The sequence below is a fragment of the Suhomyces tanzawaensis genome (genome assembly GCF_001661415.1).
Source record: "Suhomyces tanzawaensis NRRL Y-17324 unplaced genomic scaffold CANTAscaffold_2, whole genome shotgun sequence".
Taxonomy (NCBI): Eukaryota; Fungi; Ascomycota; class Pichiomycetes; order Serinales; family Debaryomycetaceae; genus Suhomyces; species Suhomyces tanzawaensis.
Genome location: NW_017963637.1, coordinates 1,407,023 through 1,427,033, shown reverse-complemented (window position 1 = coordinate 1,427,033; position 20,011 = coordinate 1,407,023). Strand labels below are relative to the sequence as shown.

At 42.9% G+C, this 20,011-nt stretch overlaps 7 protein-coding genes and 2 non-coding genes across 9 annotated transcripts; 1 reads left to right on the top strand and 8 right to left on the bottom strand.

Moving 5' to 3' along the window:
* Positions 1 to 383: 383 nt before the first annotated feature.
* BET2 (Rab geranylgeranyltransferase) lies at positions 384 to 1,385 on the bottom strand (the record flags this gene model as incomplete). Its single annotated transcript, XM_020206597.1, has 1 exon — positions 384 to 1,385. The coding sequence occupies one exon, from the start codon at positions 1,383 to 1,385 to the stop codon at positions 384 to 386; it is 1,002 nt and encodes a 333-aa protein (XP_020066209.1).
* Positions 1,386 to 1,574: 189 nt separating this feature from the next.
* Positions 1,575 to 2,085, top strand: CANTADRAFT_190310 (uncharacterized protein). Its single transcript, XM_020206397.1, has one exon. The coding sequence runs from the start codon at positions 1,765 to 1,767 to the stop codon at positions 2,020 to 2,022; it is 258 nt and encodes an 85-aa protein (XP_020066208.1). The 5' UTR covers positions 1,575 to 1,764; the 3' UTR covers positions 2,023 to 2,085.
* On the bottom strand, positions 1,668 to 4,367 carry DPB2 (DNA polymerase epsilon noncatalytic subunit). Its single transcript, XM_020207391.1, has one exon. It carries the CDS (start codon positions 4,181 to 4,183, stop codon positions 2,150 to 2,152), a length of 2,034 nt encoding a protein of 677 aa, XP_020066207.1. The 5' UTR covers positions 4,184 to 4,367; the 3' UTR covers positions 1,668 to 2,149.
* A 353-nt stretch (positions 4,368 to 4,720) lies between these two features.
* On the bottom strand, positions 4,721 to 6,151 carry CANTADRAFT_5055 (uncharacterized protein; the record flags this gene model as incomplete). Its single annotated transcript, XM_020209836.1, has 1 exon — positions 4,721 to 6,151. The coding sequence occupies one exon, from the start codon at positions 6,149 to 6,151 to the stop codon at positions 4,721 to 4,723; it is 1,431 nt and encodes a 476-aa protein (XP_020066206.1).
* Positions 6,152 to 7,320: 1,169 nt separating this feature from the next.
* CANTADRAFT_48292 (MFS efflux transporter) lies at positions 7,321 to 9,015 on the bottom strand (the record flags this gene model as incomplete). The annotated part of the gene is made up of 1 exon (XM_020209564.1): positions 7,321 to 9,015. One exon carries the CDS (start codon positions 9,013 to 9,015, stop codon positions 7,321 to 7,323), a length of 1,695 nt encoding a protein of 564 aa, XP_020066205.1.
* A 3,844-nt stretch (positions 9,016 to 12,859) lies between these two features.
* On the bottom strand, positions 12,860 to 14,944 carry CANTADRAFT_5053 (uncharacterized protein; the record flags this gene model as incomplete). Its single annotated transcript, XM_020209834.1, has 1 exon — positions 12,860 to 14,944. The coding sequence occupies one exon, from the start codon at positions 14,942 to 14,944 to the stop codon at positions 12,860 to 12,862; it is 2,085 nt and encodes a 694-aa protein (XP_020066204.1).
* Positions 14,945 to 15,724: 780 nt separating this feature from the next.
* Positions 15,725 to 17,214, bottom strand: CANTADRAFT_25340 (uncharacterized protein). The gene has a single exon (XM_020207390.1). The coding sequence runs from the start codon at positions 16,990 to 16,992 to the stop codon at positions 16,204 to 16,206; it is 789 nt and encodes a 262-aa protein (XP_020066203.1). The 5' UTR covers positions 16,993 to 17,214; the 3' UTR covers positions 15,725 to 16,203.
* Positions 17,215 to 17,283: 69 nt separating this feature from the next.
* On the bottom strand, positions 17,284 to 17,354 carry CANTADRAFT_t64. Its single transcript has one exon. It is a non-coding gene; the product is annotated as a tRNA-Gly (tRNA).
* An 8-nt stretch (positions 17,355 to 17,362) lies between these two features.
* On the bottom strand, positions 17,363 to 17,434 carry CANTADRAFT_t63. Its single transcript has one exon. It is a non-coding gene; the product is annotated as a tRNA-Asp (tRNA).
* Between the last annotated feature and the right edge of the window lie 2,577 nt (positions 17,435 to 20,011).

Here is a 20,011-nt window from a genome sequence, read left to right as displayed (position 1 = left end):
AAAGGCACGTGATATGCTCTGGAATCCCTAGCGAGCATCAACAATAGCGTACGAATCCGGAAAGAAATCCCAACCATATTTTTTCATGCTGGGCCATTATTTTTATGGTGTGCTGGTCCGCCAAATAATTTCCATCGGCTATTTAGTTATGCATAAACCTACCGTTACTGAGTCCCCCCACCAACGGTGGGATGCCACACCAGAAGCCCCGATCGGGCTATATCAACGAATTTGCCGCGATATTCTACGTGTTGTTCCTTTAGCTACTTCGAGACCGACGCTGGCGCGCTGGCCATGCGCCGTCAGGCATGTCTCGCATTTCCAGCATTAACTATATTCCGATTGGCGTCAAATGCACCCACACTTAATTAATTATCACCACTCTAGGATACGCGCTTCCACTTGGTGAAGTGCTGGGTTGTCTCACTTGGCATACAGTAGACGGGATCGATCTCCTTGAACCCGTACCGCCTGTGGTCGATCAAGCTCAAGCCCGCAATCCCAAAGCAGGTGTGGTAGATGTCGGTCTGATTATCGGGACGGTCGCTAATCCCTCCATCGGAGCCATCTTGACATGCCAAGATGAACTTTTCGAGCATCGGAAGATCCACCCAGTGCTTCTTTCCGAAAATTGCAAGCGACGACAACACCCACCAGCTGTAGCACACATCGGGCAATTTTTCAGGACGTCCATTGAAGCCTCCGCTTGGCAACACCTGCCTCTCGCTGAGCCAGTTGCTCAATTTGGTATCGTCCTTGAGCAAGTGCAACAGATCGCAGATGGCAAGCGAACCAATGCATGTAAACACCTGGGCAGCATGACTTTCGCTGCCGGGAACCAACCCGAAGGAGCCATCGAAATTCTGGCATTGCATGATAAAAGCAATGGCAGGATCGGCGATTTCAGGTGTTAATTCTCCGAGGATAGACAACGACGAGAGGGCAGTATACGAGAACCGAGTGTCTATTTCTCCGAAGCGATCGCCTTGGAAGCTTCCATCGTCCTGCTGGAGACCCACAATAAACTGGGTGAGCTGGGATCTTTTTTCCGAGTCCAAGGTGGGCATTGCCACATCGTAAATCAGTAGTATTTGGAGGGCCGATAATGTCGACAAAATATGGCCATCGTGCTTGGGAAACGCACCAAACGCTCCACTGGCCGAGTCCCAGCAGCTCATAACGTACTCCTCAACCTTACCACGCGGAAGATTTGCCTCTAACACATCCATGGTGGCCAACGCAGTAACGCCCCAGTAGAGCCCATTCATGCGGAGGTGCTCACTGAGCCAGTATTCATAGGACTTGTGCGAGTCTTGCTCGATGACGTATTGGATGTGCTTCTGCTTGAGGAATTGGTGCTCGCTGGGCTGGTCAGACACTTCCATATTGGCTGGGGTTTCCTGGAAACTGGCACAGATCTGACTAGTGGGTTTAAATCGGTGATGTGGCGGTGTGCATATAGTCCAGAATTATCGCGACCGTTATTATTTGGGAGGGCCCCTATCACTTTGAAAATACCTCTAAAACTATTATCTGCTAGTGTATCGAGCTAATGGACTGGTAGTGTATGGGTGATCGACACAGTAACCAGAGAAGATCTCTCTTCTGCATAAAATACTACTCTTGGGTCCCTGTTGGGGACGTATTTAATAACGCAAAAATAATTAGATCACGCATTACTTATCACTTACGAAAGCGAATTACATCCTATTTAATTGACATCTAGCTGACATCCCGTTGACATCCAGTTGGAGATTGCCAAATATGTGTTACAGCTTTCGTAGAAATTCTCCCTTATTCGCCAAGGTTTGGTTCCTGTATTTTTCTCGCAAGACTTCGCCTGTGTGGGCACACAGATACGGTTCCCACAAATGCTTGCTATTGCGCAGTACAACGTCAAGTTCCGAGTTAATTGCGCCGTTCTGCTGTACGTCAAAAAGAAGACGCAATACCGCAATAGTTGCAATCCTCACAAGTGCACCCTTACGGATAGTATTATTTACAATATTATTTTATTCTTAGTGTAAATGGTCTTATTAATTTTGTAGTGACATTTACGCACCTATCCTTTTATATGAGAACAGGGCACTTATACGCGCATGGCAATTGATTAGAGAACCCTCAAAGCTCATGATCCTTGTTGCTTAGATCAGAAGTAAATCTCCTTGAACTCAAACCGCTTTCCTGATGGGTAATATTCGGCATAATTTAATCTTCGTCCACTGTTTCCTATCAACCTTCCAATATTCACAACCTTACACCCATTGTAAGTCACCTCGAAATTCTCAACCCCTGCGTCTTGAAGTATGAGTACAGTGGGGAGCGGTTCGATTCTCAAGACATGGTCATAGTTGGGGTCTATTAATTTTAGTGATCTCAAAAAGGGTTGCAAATTACCTTGATCAAGAAGCGTTTTGACCAATTTCCTGGCCTGCTTGATCTTTTCTGGAATATGTACGTCTCCATTCTGACCCAGTACGAGTTTGTTGATTCTTTCTTCATCATTACCCATTTCCTTCTTCTCCTTCTCCAATAACTGCTCTTCCAACTCCAAGTCGTGTTCAAATATAATGTCATTTCTCTTAAACTTGCTCATTAAGTCGTCTTTCAAAATCAAAATCTCCTGAGAGAGATAATTTATTCTGAACGGATTCCATGCCCGAATAAGGTTACCCTTCGGGAATAACCTTTCCAACCTATTGAGGAACACGTTGGGGACCATCTTCTGTGGCAAGTAATTCAAATTTGAACTTCCAAGAGAGTATGTAGTCTGCCAGGGGTCATTTTTGCCGGGGACTAAGATCAATTTACATGTTTTTATGATGTTTGGAAACCCCGAGAGGATATTAGCAAGATTATCAAAGTTACTCTTGTAATATTCTGAGTTTGAAATGGTGGACACCGATGAGTTGGTTGGAGTTAGAGGCTTGGATATGAATGATCCGACCATAATAATTGCAAGGGGTTCTGAGAACTCGTCTTCAAGTGAAGTTTCTATGGCCCCAAACAACTTCTTAAGTCCATCCATGACCCTGAATGAATCTAGGTAACAATCAGACCCAAGCATAATCAATTTGTGAGTAGTCAAGCTCTTTTCCAAAGCAATTAACTTTTTCTTCCACGGTTTATTGATCTTAAGTGTTTTTTCCACCTTAGCCAGGGTGGAACTACTTCCAGCATTACCTTGAATGCCCAAGAAATCCAAACTGCCATAGTTTTCATTGCTGACATCCCTTCTCTCTGCAGGCGGATGCCCAATGACACTCACGTGAAAACATCCACCAATATAATCATTCATTTGGTTGGAAGAGCCTCCATTCGCAGAATAAATTCCCTCAACAATCACAAACATACCAACACAGTAAAAGGATCCCTCTGCCTTGTAGGCCTGGCTGATGTTCAACTCGATATAGTCAGTAGAATCTTCAAGGATAAAGTCACCAGCAGAGTTCTTTGATAACAAACCAAAGAGAATGAATTTACTCCCGTCTCTTCCAAGAACATTCTTGATAAGGGTGATTTCATTACTAGCTGACAGACCCTGTATGGAGGACCCTGCCAATGCCAGTCTTCGCAAAGAGGAGACGTTGGAGTAGGACGCCTTTTGAAAGTTCTCATGTCTGGAGAGCCTGTCTGAAATGAGATTGTAACGGTTGTAGAACAACTCCACCGTAGACTCCAAGGTTTTGGACATCAAAGAGTGGCCCGGAATGCTGTTGGAGCTTACCAAATTGAATTGTTTTCTGTGTCTGTCGAACTTGTATTTTGGTTGTTGATTAGGATTTATGACTTTGAAGTAGTCTTTCCAATTGATTACTTCTTCTGGAACCTCCTCCTCTTCCACAATATCTACGACGGTGTCTGATCTTCCTGCTACTGCTGGAACTGTCTCCCCAGCGGCTTCGGAATCCTTCTTTTTGGATAACTCCTTGAGCACTTGCTTGAGGCCTGCACCGTCAATAAACAACCCTCTGTCTTCAAGTTTCCAGATTCTCGCCACTTCCTCAATGAACTGCTGCGACCTCACACTCTTCCATTCGAACCCAAACTTGTAACTGATGGTTTCCGTAAGTATGGCCAAGGCATCGGTCTTTAGATTGAGCCCATGCTTCTTGGATAAGATCCTATACGCTATGGGACGGAGATTTGATGGCTGGAGCTTTATGGGTAAGGATGTTGACATTGATCTGATTCAATCCTTGTGATGGTACTATAGGAATAGTATTAGTGGACTAGCGTCGTGCTTGTTGAGAATGGGAAAATTATTGGACGATTTGAACTGGAAAAAACGGGTAATTAAAAATTGGAAAGCTTGATGTTCACTCTCGTAGATTTCTGTGACTTAAGCTTCCTTCCTACTGAGGTAGCCTGGTATATGCCTGTAGTCTGGATCTGATGCTTGAGAAGACGCGTCAGTGATGGAAGTCATGCGACCATCAGTCACGTGCGAAATTACCATCGCCCTACACTAATCGCAATTGTGTTACTACTTCTCGTTGTAGCTATTCAGAAAATTATAGACAGAAGAGGAAAGTAAAGGGAAAATTAGTTTTTAAACTTGTCTCAAACGAATATTATACCAGTTTAACTCTAATATCTAAATTAATTGTCATAGATAAAATTGTTCTAATTTCTCCATATTCTACTTAAGCTTCATTAGATACCATCTGAAAATATTTAGTTATATTCTCTCTCTTTCAAGCCCTGTTCTGGTCAGCTCCTATAAGTATCTTTCCTCGATTTCCCTCTTCAACTTCCCATAAAACTCCTGGATATCTGAGTGACCCCGCTTGCTGAATTGTTGCAATACTTTTGAATCTTCTTGGTACTCAAAGACAATATTCATCTTCGACAATATTTGATTGATTGTCCGCAATTTAAAGAGCACTTTATACTTCTTCACGTACAACTTGCGTATATCTGATAATATCTCTGGGTTTGAGTTACTTTTGGGATTCATTACTAGCAATGTTTCAGATAATTCCTTCAATTTCTCTTCTTTTGATGCTTTGTTCCTGAGCAACTCCTCGTTGAAAGATCGAAACTGTTCTTCAATGGTAGGGTTATCAATCTGTTCTACACTGATATCCTTGTCATTGTTGTACGCTTGAAGAAACTCAATTTCATTATCGATTTTTTCGAAGATAGATTTGAACAGATCAGACGATTCCAATCCACGCAAACTTATAGGTTCAATTGAGTATCCATGAAGTTTTCTCAATCTCTTGAATTCATCTGAGTGTTTATCTATCATGGTTTTGATTTGAATTGCTTCTTGATCAAGCTTAACCCTACGTTTCTCTGATGTTTCCTTGACTTGGGTTAGTTCCCTCATAACTGCACTTTTAAGTTCCAATTCTTTCATACTCTTTTCTCGTTGATCCAAATCTGACTGGCGATAGTGTAGCTCGATCTCCAAGTTCTCAAGTTCTTTACTTCTTCTCTCTAGCTTCAATAATTGGCTGGCTAGTTTGGTTTCTTCTTTGGACAACTCTTGAAATTTCTTATCATATTCTTCTATAGTCAGCGCCATCTTTTGCTTCAACTCCTTGTTTTTAGTGATCAATTCCGAATTTTCTTTTGAGAGAGCCTCTTGTTCCTCGAGTGCCTTTTGATTCTTACGCTCCAAATCTTCGATTTCGACATTGAAATTTTTCAATGCGGTGTCGTACTTCGAGTTCAATGAACTTATAGTCTGGTTATGCATGTCTATCAACTCATTTTTCTCTTTTAGCTGTGATTTCAATGTCGATATCTGAATGTCTTCATGCCCTGCACCACGAAAAGAAACTCTTTTATTTTGACCACTGTATTTGGATTCAATATCTCTATAGTTCGTCCCGATGTTGTGTCTTGCAAGGTATCTTGACTTGTCATTCTGGAGATCATCCCGTTGCGTGGCCTCATGTTCGGGAACAGCCTCCATACTGTCGATGCCCAATATGCTCCTCACGTTGTTCACATTGGCATCGTCAGTCTCATATCGCTCCACCACATTTCCGAGGTACTTTTTCAATCTGCCAAACAATCCGCTGGCTGGCTTTGACGCACTTGTCTTCTTGTGCACTCTGCTATTATGGTCGTTTATCACTCTTGATGTTCCTCCCACAGACTTGTAGAACCCGCTACTTCTGATAGGCGACGAAGACATCTCTGCTGGAAGCGATCGAATCGGCGATTCCATGTGCCTGTTCCTAAGAATCGATCTGCTGGGCAAAACGTCCTTTTTCGCGTCTTCTGTGGCCCATCTCCTTCTGTGACTATACGAGCTTGGCTGTTCTCTGTTGCGAGTGGCTCTGAGGACTCTATCTGAGCCACGATAGCCATATTTCTGGCCCAACTGCTCATCCAGTTCGGTTTGTGGCTGGGGTTGCCTTGACGTAGGTTGGCTGTAGCGCCTTGATGTTGGTAGTCTGGGAATCAGTGGGCGGCTGCGTCTAGGAGACCTTCTTACGAAGTCGTGGATGCTAGCGGAGTCATGAAAAACCAGTCTATCTTTCGAGATGCTGTCGGGTAGATAGCGATTGCCAGTCCTGAGCAACGGTTCCAACATGAATGGCTATGGAGTGATACAGATATCTAGCGAAGGTAAACAGGAAACGCGTGTTAGCCCATCACGGGACTAGAATCACGCGAGTAATTAACACGTGACAAAAATCATCCGGATGGTGATTCAGGCGGAACCATCTGCAATCTAATTATCGTTGCCCACGTTGGCTTCTGTAGTCCCGTGTCTTTGCGACGGCCAGGACTCTCGTGCACTGCAGCTAAACATGTCAGAATTTTAACCAAATATTGCAGGGCACTCTGCAAGGAGCAGCTACTGAACCTGATCTGCACACTGCTATCCTCGGGAGGTGAGCGGGGCCATATTTGGTCCATAATATCAAGCTTCAGCCTTGGATTACTAACACGTCAAGCTAGATTTACCGGATTAATTGCGATAATGCACCACCCGTTGCCGAACGAATCCCGGCTCCTGTGCAGTATCATGCATATGATGCCAAGAATATGTCAATTGCGCATGTTTCAGCTGGTGGCAAAAAAAACCTTACTGCCCCCTGCCAGGCGCACTCCTTGCTATCTTTTCCGTTTCGGGATTGCTGCAAAAGTAAAATAGAGAGCCAAGGTAGAAGTAGGAGGAAATTGCTTTTCCCACCGGCGGCTACTAGATTTCGGATAATTCTATTATATGGTTTATTACTTAGCCCTCATTCGCTCCTTCAAATCTAATAAATAAATAACTTGGCACTAAAGTGGTCCTAACGCACAGCCTGAGGATACAATTCTAGGCATGCCAAGAAACTCAGCCCGCTGACACTAGACGTTGGCTCTCGAGGTGCGTGACGTAGATGTACTGATTGGATAATGCGAGCTGGCTGATGATTCAAGATCTTCCTTGTTCACTGCCTCAGGCAATTCGTCAAGACAGCACAATCCCCTATCCTTAACAAAGAAACAACTCAACAAACAGAATCCCATGAACGGAATGATCATGTAGAAGTAATTGTGCAATGCTTTCACGTACAAATCTTTGACGTAAGTCTGTTGAGCGATATTCAAACCATCGGTTGAGACCTTCGAGTAGATGTTTGCCTTCAAACTTTCAATGTAACTCAGTGGAAGCATATCATGAGCCTTGGTAGTGTTGAGCTGAGATAACATGCTATTGCTAACAATAGTTGAGCCTAGAGCAATACCAATACAGCCACCCAACGATCTCATAACGTTTCTGGTTGAGATCACAACTGCACGATCGGCCTTCCGTGCTTGAGCTTGAACGGCAACCATTGATGGTTGAAAAGAAAATCCAACACCAGAACCCATGATCAAGAGAATAAGGATTATAATTCCATCATTGAGGTTTCTGTCCCAAAGAAGAAGCAACCCGTTTCCAAGTGTCCAAGTTGCAAAGCCAGCCATGACAACGTATAAGTAGCGACCAGAGTATGAAATAATTTGACCCGCAACCACAGACATGATGGCCTGTGTTAATACCAATGGTAGCACGAATATGGATGTATGAATTGTATCTTTTCCCTTGACAACTTGGAAGTAGTATGGTAAGTAATAGGTGAAACTAAAGTAGGATGCACCAAAGAAAAAGTTGGAGGCAAATAATAAGCACAAGGAAGGATTCTTGAATAATCGCAATGGGATCATTGGAAGCTCAGGAATCTTCCATTCAACTATGATAAAGGCAATACATAAAAGGCCACCAATGATGAATGTAACTATCACCAAAGCACTAGACCACAGGTAGCTTGATCCACCACCACTAATTGGTACTAGAACTAATGTCAAGCCAGCAGTGATAGTTAAAGATCCCAAATAATCAATTTTCTTGAATTTTTCCTTTCTTGAGATAACACCGTTTAATTCCTTACCACGACCATCAATCAAGAAGTAGATTGCAACCATTACAACAACACACATTGGGGCCAAGAAGTAGTAAAATCCTCTCCAGGTTCCTGCCCTGATGAATCCAGCCATCAAGAAAGGACCAATAGCATTGCCAATTCCCACCGATGATCCCAAAATACCTTGAAACTTACCTCTTTGCTTGAGTGTAACAATATCACTTAAGATAACCATTGATAAGGAGGATACCCCTCCATTACCAATACCGGCTAAGGCTCTAAAAATGAAGAACTGAACACCAGTTCTGGCAACAGCACACGCAATATCTCCAATAGCTAATATAAGCAAACATGCCATAAGTACGTTCTTTCTTCCAAATATATCAGACATTCTGCCAAACAAGACTTGACACACCGTATTAGCCAACAATGAAGCAGTACCAGCCCAGTTAATTGTATTTTGGGCATTCAAATCTTCAGCAATCTGAGGTAAACCCACAGTGATACCAGTCTGATCAGCAAAAGATATCACACTAGCTAGTGCTAGCGCCGAGAGACATACCAATATTCTCTTAGTAGATAAGATATTGCAATGGGCATCACCAAGCTTGTCTGCTAGATCGTCAGACTTACTGATTGCTTTTTCCAGCACCATTGCAAAATTCTTTTTCTTATCAATCGACCTTGTGTCAATTGTAACTGTGACTCCAGACATTCGCGGTGTAATTGAAATCCTTTAGATATGGTAGTTAGGTTAGATGAGTATAGACTTAAAACAGAACTAGAAAGTGTGTTCTTTCAAATAGTGATTAATCAAGGACCAATGTGGATTGATTAAATATATAATTTATCAGGCTGTGTCAAATCTCCTGTCAGGATAAATAAGCGTGGGAGACAACCCCTTAGCTCAGAAATGCTTATACATACCTGTAAAGGTTCTAATCCACACTAGAACCACTGCCTGAACAATACTATCAGGGTTCCGGTTTCTTCCTTACCGTAGCTGCAATGTGCTAGATTCTGCAACATTTTCGATTAAACTTGTCAAATCGGCTCTTCCCTCCGGCCGATTTAACTGGTTTTGACACTTGCCAACCAGGAAGGTGCCCCTATAGGTTTTATCTTGCACCCATTGCCTTTAGACAATCTAGAAGCCACGCCACGCAAAACAACCGTCATATCCAGGCTCATTTCAAGCATATCTGTTTCAGCCTTCTTCGGGATTAGTATTGTCAACCACACCTGGATGCATATCGGCTCTATTTTCCCTCACTTGCGTCCGGAACAGCTATTGCACTAAGGAAAAACCTCCGTTTAGATCAGAAAATCCAATTGGGAGTCCGCAAAGGGGTATGCAAGCGCACCATCACCGCCTCGAATTGGATTGATAGCTTACTCTGAAATTCTCCGAAATTTCGTAGGCCGCCCCTCCCCCCTTGACAAAGCATATCCAAGGTGCGAATGGCTGTGTGTACTTCAACGTTCCTGAGCACCTCCGTGGCTCAGAACGAATAAACAGAGAGGCACAACACTCTATCAGCCTTGATGCTCTTATTGCTGAATCTACTGAGTGCCACGTTGTACATCTTACAGTGCTTGAAAATTAACAATACTGGTATCCGAGATGGAATAGATTAGACTCATATTGTTATAACCATCACCTGTCTTGCAGCTTATATGCTTGACGCTTCCATGTATGCTGTATTATGCTGGGATGGCTACTGGATTCTGATGCACACACTTCTGGCAAATCCAACGTTTAACAAGTGAACATATTGCATGCCGTGGGTGATGCGGCTATAAACGATAAAATTCCGATTGAATAGCATATTTAGCCTGCTTTCGAGCCCAGGTCACTGATTCGGCTTAGATAAGAAGTTACAAAAGGCTGTGAAAAGTTGAGTTTACCCACAGACAGGAGCGCATGAAACTAAGCGAACAGTGCATCCAAGCGCAAAATTTAAGCCTACCACAGTCCGATCTCACCAAGGTCGTTTTAACCCCCTCCCTTTGCAACTGTGGATAATTTGAAATAGCTGAAATAAACCAATCACCCTTCTTCAATTAATCCTAGTCATATTGAGCAAAGCAAGCACACATGAACTTAAGAAACCAGGGGGCAAAAGTAGGTTGGAAGAGTCTCTGTCTATAGGAAATAGTTACACTCAAAGTCATCCAATTCACAAGATAAGAATTCCCTAAATGAATGATTCATAATTTTATTGGCATTGAGCGGTTCGGATAAACAAAAATTGGCACCTACCTATCTATCTATCTATCACTTTTTTCCAACCTAAAATCGATTGGACTAATATCAATGCACTCTAATTCTCGGAGAGACGGATAATAGACAAGCCACATTCATAACAGAAAGTAGAATACTTTTCATTTTTCTCATCTTTTCAAATGATAGCTCGGGATGCCAATCTACTGCCTTTCATGAATCATGAAGCATAGCAACAATTCCCTTTGTGTGAAACAATGTGCTGTTGAAGATAAGATTTTAAACTATTGAAAATATGCACATTTTTTGAAACCACTTAAACTTTGTCACAACCGACAAATTCCTCGTAACCTCAGCTTGACGTGGAAACTTGCTTATTAAGAGAAACCCAAATATTATGACACCCCCTATCACTCATTGATTTGTATTTATCTGGTTAGGCTAGTTTAACCGATTCGAATAAAAGTTCACAAATGAAAAATGTAGTCCTAATTATTCAGGATTGACAAGCAGTTCAATCCAAGGGTGGTTTTAAAAATCCTCTTAGTTCACCATAATGGTTACTGCTGGATTAATTAATCTCAAAAACCAAACGAGTAATATGTGATTTTAAAATCTATTGTCCTAATTTTCTTGGTTCTGTATTAATTATCAAACCATTTGAACCTTGGCATAATAACTCTGATGAAACTTTTATTCGCTTAAATAGAAAATCATTCGTTTCTTTCACCAGTTATTACAAAGTACTCCAAGTAGGCAATCCCAAATATCAGAACTCTCCTGACAAGTTTTCTGTCTAGGCTATTCGATTCGTCTAGATTCCAGATGGGTGGTAGTGTTTTGCTAACAGCCAAGGTTTGATTTATTAATTTGAATAATGGACAAGTTTGAATATGTGACAAATGTTTATACTACCACTGTCTGAATGATCTATCGTTTATTAATCCACGACAGTGTAGTACCAAGTTTCAATTAATGTACCCATAGACAAGAGAGGAGTTATTATAGAAGTTGAAATGGAAAGAAATCTTGAAGATTTTAGAGTATTGGAAGCAAATGGGAGCTATTCAACAACCAACCCTTAGTGTTTGACATATTAATTAAGCTTCATTCTCTTCAAAAAGTTCAGTTTAAAATTAAAGATATCATAATGATGACCATCATGCAAAAATCGTTGACTTAAAGAATGAACAGTGGAAGTATGTTTTCCTCAGAATATTCCACTTCCTCCATGAGAGTTTCTAGAATCATTAAATCCGATAGAATAGTCCCTTGTTTTTTTCTGGTGAATCTTATGAAATGGGACGTTCGCCAAAAACAAACATGGATCTTCAAGAGATTTATGTTAAGGTCCTAGGATAGTTGTGTTTTCCAGTCGAGACTTTGGTGTTCTGAAGTCACCTGAATATCGATATCTGGAATTATAAATTGGGTTAGTACACTTCACCTAGGAGATACTTCCACTCAATAATTGCTTCAAATACAAAATCTAGGGAGGATGGTACTAGTTGGGAGTCGTTAACAACAATGATATAATAAAAGCATCCATAGGTATTAATTTGTTCACTATTTGAAATACTGCCATGAAGCATTCGACAGCCATATGGGAATCCGGCTATGCAAGTTTACGGAAAATGTATGTTTTTATCTTAAGATTCACCAGCTACTATATCGACTTAATTTTGGTCTAAGAAACTGCTGAAAGTATGATCCCTGACAATATGATGAAAGACGACACAACCGCTTCCTGTAAGATCATGAGTAGTTACATATGGTACAAGATTTCGACGATGCTAAAGCAATTTTTTTCCAAACAGTATTTTCATCTTTATTGTCGTTGGGTCAATTCTGTCCATCATAACAAACTGAAAATGGAATTTTGGTACACTAATGTGGGATCCGATGAGTCATGAGTTATCGAAGTTGTGACAAAATTAACGGTAATAAACAGGGAACTAGCGTCTGCAAGTTATCTACCATTGACCAGTGTTCGCCTGATTATTACTAGCATTTCAGGTTTCTAGATTTAGAATATTAGAACTTGCAATTGATTGGGTATAGAGCCGTTGTGACAGAAAACGGTCGTAGGGGGTAAAAAAATACGTTTGACAGGTGATAAATCTAATCTTTGAGGGGTTGCCTGAAAGATGTTTTCCGTCCTGGGTTCCGCGCATGGAGATCTCCGAGTGTACATTCTAAATTTGATTCATGATACTAATACAGGATTTATACATACTATGTAAAGGCATTATAACTAAATATTAAGGTATTGGTTCTAAGTGCTCATTCGGGCAGTAACTTGAACGGGGGTGACCACGTTGGGTGCAGTCGTGGTACTGATTGATGCAGTCTCCATGTCTAGCTGTGAGAGGGTAGAGGATTTCTTCATGTTGGATGGGCTACCCGAAATTGAAGGATTTGATCCGTTCAAATGAACTGATAGAAGTGTGGCTTTGGAAGAATAGGTAGACGGAAGTTCAAGTTTGTTGATGAGGTTATGGTTGGTGCTCAACGGAGAGTTTGGTGTTTTCAGAGTTGAGCTGATGCTGTTGGAATCTGACTGGACAACTGTTGGTGAAGTGGTAAATACGCTATGTGAAAGTTCATATTTTCGCTTTTGCTTGTCGGCATTTTCATCGTTCTCAGCAACAATCTTCATGACTGAAAATGGTTCCATCAAAGCTTCCAATGTATGCGCCCTGCGGTGTCCTTTTTTGTAGTCCGGGATTGGTGTTGGAGGGCTAGGATCTTGTGTAACACCATTGAAAATTGCCGTAACATCGTGGTCAGCAGGTGTATGCTCTTTGGAAACGTCTGATTCTTTTAAGAACTTTTCCAAGTATTTGAATGAATTTTCAGAGTCCAAGAGAAGTGCACTTTCAAAGTAACCGGGCCTTGAATCATCGATTTTCATATTGTTTTTGTATTTGGCACCATTGATTAAATTGAACAAATCACTTCTGTATGTCTTAGGTAACTTGTTATTGGAAAGGTAAACGTTGTTGAACACCTGTGGGTTCTTTATGAATTGTAACACAATAGGTTTCAATGACTGTAAAGATTGAAGCTCATTTCTTCTCAAATCAATTTTTTCCAAACTACTCAAATTCTCTAACCCAGACAAGTCGCTCAATTTGTTGTTGTTAAAATTGATGGCCGACAAGTAAGCAAGGTTGGTGGGAAGTTTGCGCAAATCCGTGATGTAATTATCAGCGAAATTCAAGTACTTGATGTTTATCAATTGATCCAATCCGTCAGGCAACTCTTCGAGTAAGTTATTTGAAAGGTTGAGCTTGACTAAATTAGTCAATGGCTTGAATATAAATGCGGGGATGGATGTTATGGATGTTTCTGAAACTGTTAACTGCTTCAAATATGACCATTTAGAGTCCGGCAAGGTCTGATAGTCTTTGGTAGTGGGATTGGATGAATTCAATTCGGCGAAAAAGGACTCTTTAGGTAAGGAGCCAGCTCCTGACGTAGTAGTAGCCCTTTCACGTTTGGGGTATCTAAATGCATTATTACCAGCTTGAATGACATCTTCAGAGAAAGACTCGTCAGCGGGGACAGAAGTAGCCGTGCCCGAAGAATGGAATAAGTCGTTGAATTTCCTGGTCTGTTTATGGGTATTGAAAGTAGACCGGCCCGACTCGTCATCGATTACGAGATTGAAGAGAAGTTCGTTGATAGAACTCAACTTTGAGTTCCGAACAATCAAAATCCGAAGCTGTTCGCTGAGGATATGCCAGCCGAAGACTTCGTTAGGGTCGTAGTCCACGATTTCCAACACTTGCAAATTCTTGAACATTTTGAGGGGCACCGAGGTGTCACACGGGTATTCTTCGTAGGAAGTGATGCTGTTTATTTTGGTCTTGGGGGTCAAGATGAGGCAGGGGATCTTGGTGAAGGACGAGTACAAGTACTTAATGTCCTTGTTGATGACTTTGGGGTCCTTGCTGAGGGCGAAGGACCTCCAGTAGACGGAGGCGCTGGAGACGATGGATTTCATGGAGTTGATGGAGGAGATGGAGCGGGTGTCGCTGTCGAAATGCTTGGAGGCCCGGGCGTTGTTGGCCATAAACGAGATGAACGTGGGCTCGTGGTTGGGGTTGTCGAGCTTGACGTTGAGAGGCCCCACGTCCACGCCCAACGGCGAGGACTCAATCCGCTCGGTGATGTAGTAGAGGTGGTGGATGGTGAAGGTGAGCCGCAACGGCTTGACCTTGATGGCGGTGTTGCGGTTCTTGGAGAAGCAGAGGAGTCCGTTGGCGAGCGCCTCCTCGTTTCGCCTCACGTAGGTGGACAAGCGCTGGATGTACACATCGCCTTCGATGGTTTCGGTATAGCCAAAGGTGCCCATTCTGGTGGGGGCCACAGTTCAACTAGAGGAGGTGTCCAAGCTGGCTTGCTTTGGTGGCGATACGGCGGTGTAGGGGAGGTGCCTGGAATTGTCTTTTTTTTTGATCCTTATGAGGTTTGTTTATGTTTTGCACCGGGGCTGATGAGGCAGGGTAACTCAAGTAACGGTTCCCGTGGAGGCAGAAGGAGGGGGATGGGCGCGGCAGGAGCACGGCAGGAGCACGGCGGGGTGTTTCAGCAGGCAATGAGAGGAGTGGGAGAGGGACGGCAGAGGGACAGCAGGTGGTGGTGCCACCGTAGGGCTGTGGGTGGTGCGACTGGAGGGGTCTAGGGAGAATGCCTGGCGAGGGGTGGGGAGCGAGCACTTTAGCGAGAGAGGGAGAGAGGGAGTTCTAGGGAGTGTAGGAGAGAAAGGACGGTTGCTACGCTCGTGTGACCTATCTCGTGCACCCAGTGGCCACAAGGGCTTGCTCACAATCACATCACTATGTTCATGCTATGTACTTTTTGGTAGTTTACCTGGGTTATGTGTCCCATTCTCTTATCGGAAAAAGAACACTTCTCGCTAATTCCAGTGAGTGGCTGGAAAAGACTGCGAAAGCCGGTCTAGTAGGTGGATTTTGTGCTTCATGGAAAAAACAGCCAGATTCTGTCTGGTTGATGGCCAAACAGCTGCGTTTGAAATTACTGCTAAGAGAGGGTATTACCGAGTTGTTAAGAGCAGTCCATACCGATGGTTTCTTTGCTACAATTTCCAGTTATAATGGTTATACGATTAAAGTGCGGAAATTTACACACCTACCATCCAGTGATGCTTTAGCACCACCACAGAGTTGGTAGTGCTTTCAATGGATTCCTTTGGATGGCATGAGATCATTACATATATTGCAACATATTTATTTGCCAACAGACTCGTGATGTCCTGAAGTCTTAGCCGACAGACCCATGGAGCATGAGCCCCTGGTCTTGACTTTCCGAATCACATCTGGAACGATGGCCCTTTGCTAACTCCGAAGAAGATTTGGTTCACTTGCTCGTTGCTGGTAATTGTAGACTTAAAGTTCTTTTTTACTTGCTTCTATCTATTTCTGGCACTCCACTATTGAACTTCTTACACCTCCCTTGCAAACGTCCTCTGAGTTATACCTCACAGCGATCAGGTGTCCATTTTCGTTACCAATTGCATTCTGTCATAGATATATCGTTTCAGATATTTATTGCTAATTCACACTGGCAGGGCCATTATAGTACAATGTTGATCTAGTCCACGCTGCGAACGGAACTGGTCTGGTCGGTCGAGTCGTACATGCTTGACTGGGATGGGTCGAGCTGGCTCGTCCGGACACTCACGGCGTAGGTGCTGTTTGCGGTAGTAGGCTGCACGGAAAGACGTTCCATGATGGAAGCAGGGGGTATCCCCGCAGTGCTGCAGTTTGTGTCGATGCTCCGTCTCCGTATGCGCCTGGATGAACTAGCCAAGGTGACGATGGACTCGCTATCGCGGTCCTGTAGGCTATGCAAGGCAGGGGGCTGGCCCGAAGCCACGTAGTTGGTGGTGACGCTGGGTGCGATGGAGGTCTCTGCGGTCGAGGCATTGAGCGAGTTCTGGTCATTGTTTACGTTGCTCAAGATGGATGGCGATTTGGTGGACTGGGCAGACACAATCGACTTGAGGGGTGTGGTACTTATGTTGTCGGAGCCCGTTGTCTGGTCGCTGTCGCTGCGTACTTCTGCGAAGTCACTATCGAACGATGGCAAACTACCAGCTGAGTGCTTCCGCCTCCTTTCTGCTGGCTGCTCTTCGATGCTGTTGGAGTTACCAACTTGGGATTTGTGGGTTCTAGCCTTGGGGCGGGCCACAGCGTCGCTACTACGGGCCACCAACGACCCACTCTGCCTGCTCTGGCCTTGCATCAATCGTCTGACCCACCCGAACCTGTTTTTGACCTGGCGTCTGTCTCCATTGATGGTCACTCCGCTGGGGAGAACCGGCCTGGCGTGGGGCTCATCGCCGTTCTGTTGCACCTGAACCGGCTGAATTTGTGACATTATGGGATGATGTTGGTTATGGAGGGTTGTGGAGGTTGTGGAGGACTGGATGTGGCTGATTTCTTGAGTGGTCAAGGATTTAAATGAGGTAATAGGAATTGGGCTTATTAGACAATATGGGATATTTACATTTTACAATAGTGCGGATTAGGTATGGAATGCGACCAGGTCAATCTGTACAGGATCTCAACGCACAAGGTGGATTTACACTGTAAGAGAACGATGAGTGGTGGGGATGTACGAACGTGGGGAAGGCGGTGTAGGAAATAGGTACGGGGCTGTGGCAAAAAATGCGCAAACCCGGAATCGAACCGGGGGCCCAACGATGGCAACGTTGGATTTTACCACTAAACCATTTGCGCANNNGAAACTCCGCGACGGGGAATTGAACCCCGGTCTACCACGCGACAAGCGGTAATTCTAGCCACTAAACTATCACGGATTTTTCTTGTTTGTTTGTTGAAGTTTCTGAAAATGTCGTTTTCCAATTATGTAATATATTACCAATTTAAAAATTCTAAAAATATGCAAATCATCAAAAAACAAAATTGAATTCAAAAATTAATTAAATTATAACGGTTTGACCATAATGGTGAGTTATCCGTTGCAATAGGTATATAGTCAGTAGATTATAATATACTTCCCATTAGCAAAAAAAAAAGATTTTATGGATACAACGACAATCACAAGGGGAGGCTCAAGCTCGTCCTCCAGCCACCAACCAATTGTCTTTCTTCTTTTCCAGCCACAGCTCCTAATGAAAAATCTTATCTAACATCATTTGCTTCGTAAAGGTGCTTTGTGGCGAGCAACAAGTTGCAGCAAGAAACGAAAAACGAAAAAAAAAATCTCTATTGAATAAAAGGTCTGACCATTATGGTGTGTTATCCATTACAATAGGTATAAAGTCAGTAGATTATAAAATTTTCTTCAATAGGAAAAAAAGTTATAAAGAGAGTGGACCTGAAATTGAGGTGATCACAGAAGTTTCCGTGAAGCAATATGAAATTCAAGAATCGACTCACATTGATGCAGGGGCTGCTAAGGATGCTTTATCAAGAGTATTAATTCTTCAGTTAACACAATTCAGGTGTATCTGTTTTCATTTATAAAATACCTGCCACTATATCATGGTTTGAACATCTTTTGTTTTTTTCCCCGATAACCAACACTATTTTGATCCATTAAATTGATAACGGCTAAAATTCACAAATAAAACTAGATATTAGGAAGTCTACTAAAGCTCTTAACCTTATACGGATGTATGGCGTACCACCCTGATATATGTAGGTACCCCAACCAAACGTACCATCGTTCCATATGAGTGTTTAAATTCCAAACCACCATTACTTTGCTTTGGGCATAATATGACTTTACTCTCAATACTGCAACTGAAATTTGTATCATGCAGTGATTGTTAAGACTCTAGTTGCAATTTTGACAATGACTTCAGCCTGGAGCCATATTTGTACCGACACTGATACTGTCTTCATTGAAACGCTCCCTCCAAAGTGACTATCATACCATCAAGAAATAGAATGTTCTGATTATTGTTATCATCGGAATTTCTTTTACCATCACTGATACTGGCAACAAGTTTCTCTCAAAATAGTTCGAGCAAGAGTTATGTTCTTTCCAATACAAAAATTAGATATCCTGTAGGAAGAAAATCAATTCAGTGAGATTTACAATGTTATTTGAAGTCCTTAGACTATAAATGGAATTTTGAAATACAGAAATAATGAAATTAAATAGAAATATTGAAATTTATGTGCCCTAATTTGAGCACCATTAGAATGCGACCAATGCAAGCAATGCGAATAAGAGCTTAGATGCTTGAGGTCTTGATGCCCAACCCTCATAGCTAGAAATCGAAGGGATATATGCCGATGCCGAAACACTCGAATCACTGTTACTGGAGACCAAAGTAGTTACTGGGTTTTGTCCTGGAGTAGGAATTGAGGGGACATCTGTAACAGTTGTACTAGAATCAGTAGACAAATTGCTTGACGTTGGAAGCAATGTCACCTTAATAGTCGAGTCAACGCTACTAACAGGATTTCCATGGTCTCCACCAGATCTTGAGGGTGGGACAGAAGACTTAGACGTTTCTTGAGGGTGTGTTGCGGATGGAATCAAAGATGAAGAAGGAATAATTGAGTTTGAAGTGAGACTTGAAGAATCAACCGAAAGGGAAGCTGACGAAGTAGTAGTCAAAAGAATTGAAGAAGATGACGAAGATGACGAAGTATCGATATTACTAGAAAGTTCTATGGAACTGGAGTTCCAAGGAAGTCTTCTAGAACTGCTAGGTGTCAAGGTGACGGTGGAGCTTTGGCTGTTGGTTGAAGATGGCACTTCAATGATTAAAGTGTCAACACCATCAGAGCCAGTGGCAGTAGTAGAGGTAGTGAAACTACCAGTCCATGGAGAAGTAACAGTGAGGGTCGATTTTGGAGCTGGAGTTTCTATGACCAACGTATTGGTTCCATCGGTACCAGTTCTGGTGATGGTGTTGGTAACAGTTCCAGTCCAGGCAGTAGTAATGGTAGCTGTTGGAACTGGAACCTCGATGATCAATGTGTCAAGTCCATTTGTGCCTGTAGCAGTAGTAGAAGTGGTGAAGCTACCAGTCCATGTAGAGGTGACGGTGATTGTTCCCGGAATAGGAGTTTCGGATGCTTGAACCGGAGTCTCGATCACAAGAGTGTTGGTACCATCGGTACCAGTTCTAGTGACAGTAGTGGTGAAAGTACCGGTCCAGGCAGTAGTAACGGTGGCAGTTGGAACAGGAGTCTCGATCACGACAGTGTTGGTACCGTCAGTACCGGTCCTGGTTACTGTGGTTGTGGAGTTACCGGTCCAGGCAGTAGTGACGGTTGTTTCTGGAACTGGAGTCTCAATCACAAGAGTGTTGGTACCATCGGTACCAGTTCTAGTAACGATCGTAGTGAAAGTACCAGTCCAGGCAGTGGTAACGGTGGCAGTTGGAACAGGCGTCTCGATCACGACAGTGTTG

Coding starts and splice junctions, on each gene's coding strand:
- CANTADRAFT_190310 (XM_020206397.1), top strand. CDS start 1,765: ATGTGTTACAGCTTTCGTAGAAATTCTCCCTTATTCGCCAAGGTTTGG.
- DPB2 (XM_020207391.1), bottom strand. CDS start 4,183: ATGTCAACATCCTTACCCATAAAGCTCCAGCCATCAAATCTCCGTCCC.
- CANTADRAFT_25340 (XM_020207390.1), bottom strand. CDS start 16,992: ATGTCACAAATTCAGCCGGTTCAGGTGCAACAGAACGGCGATGAGCCC.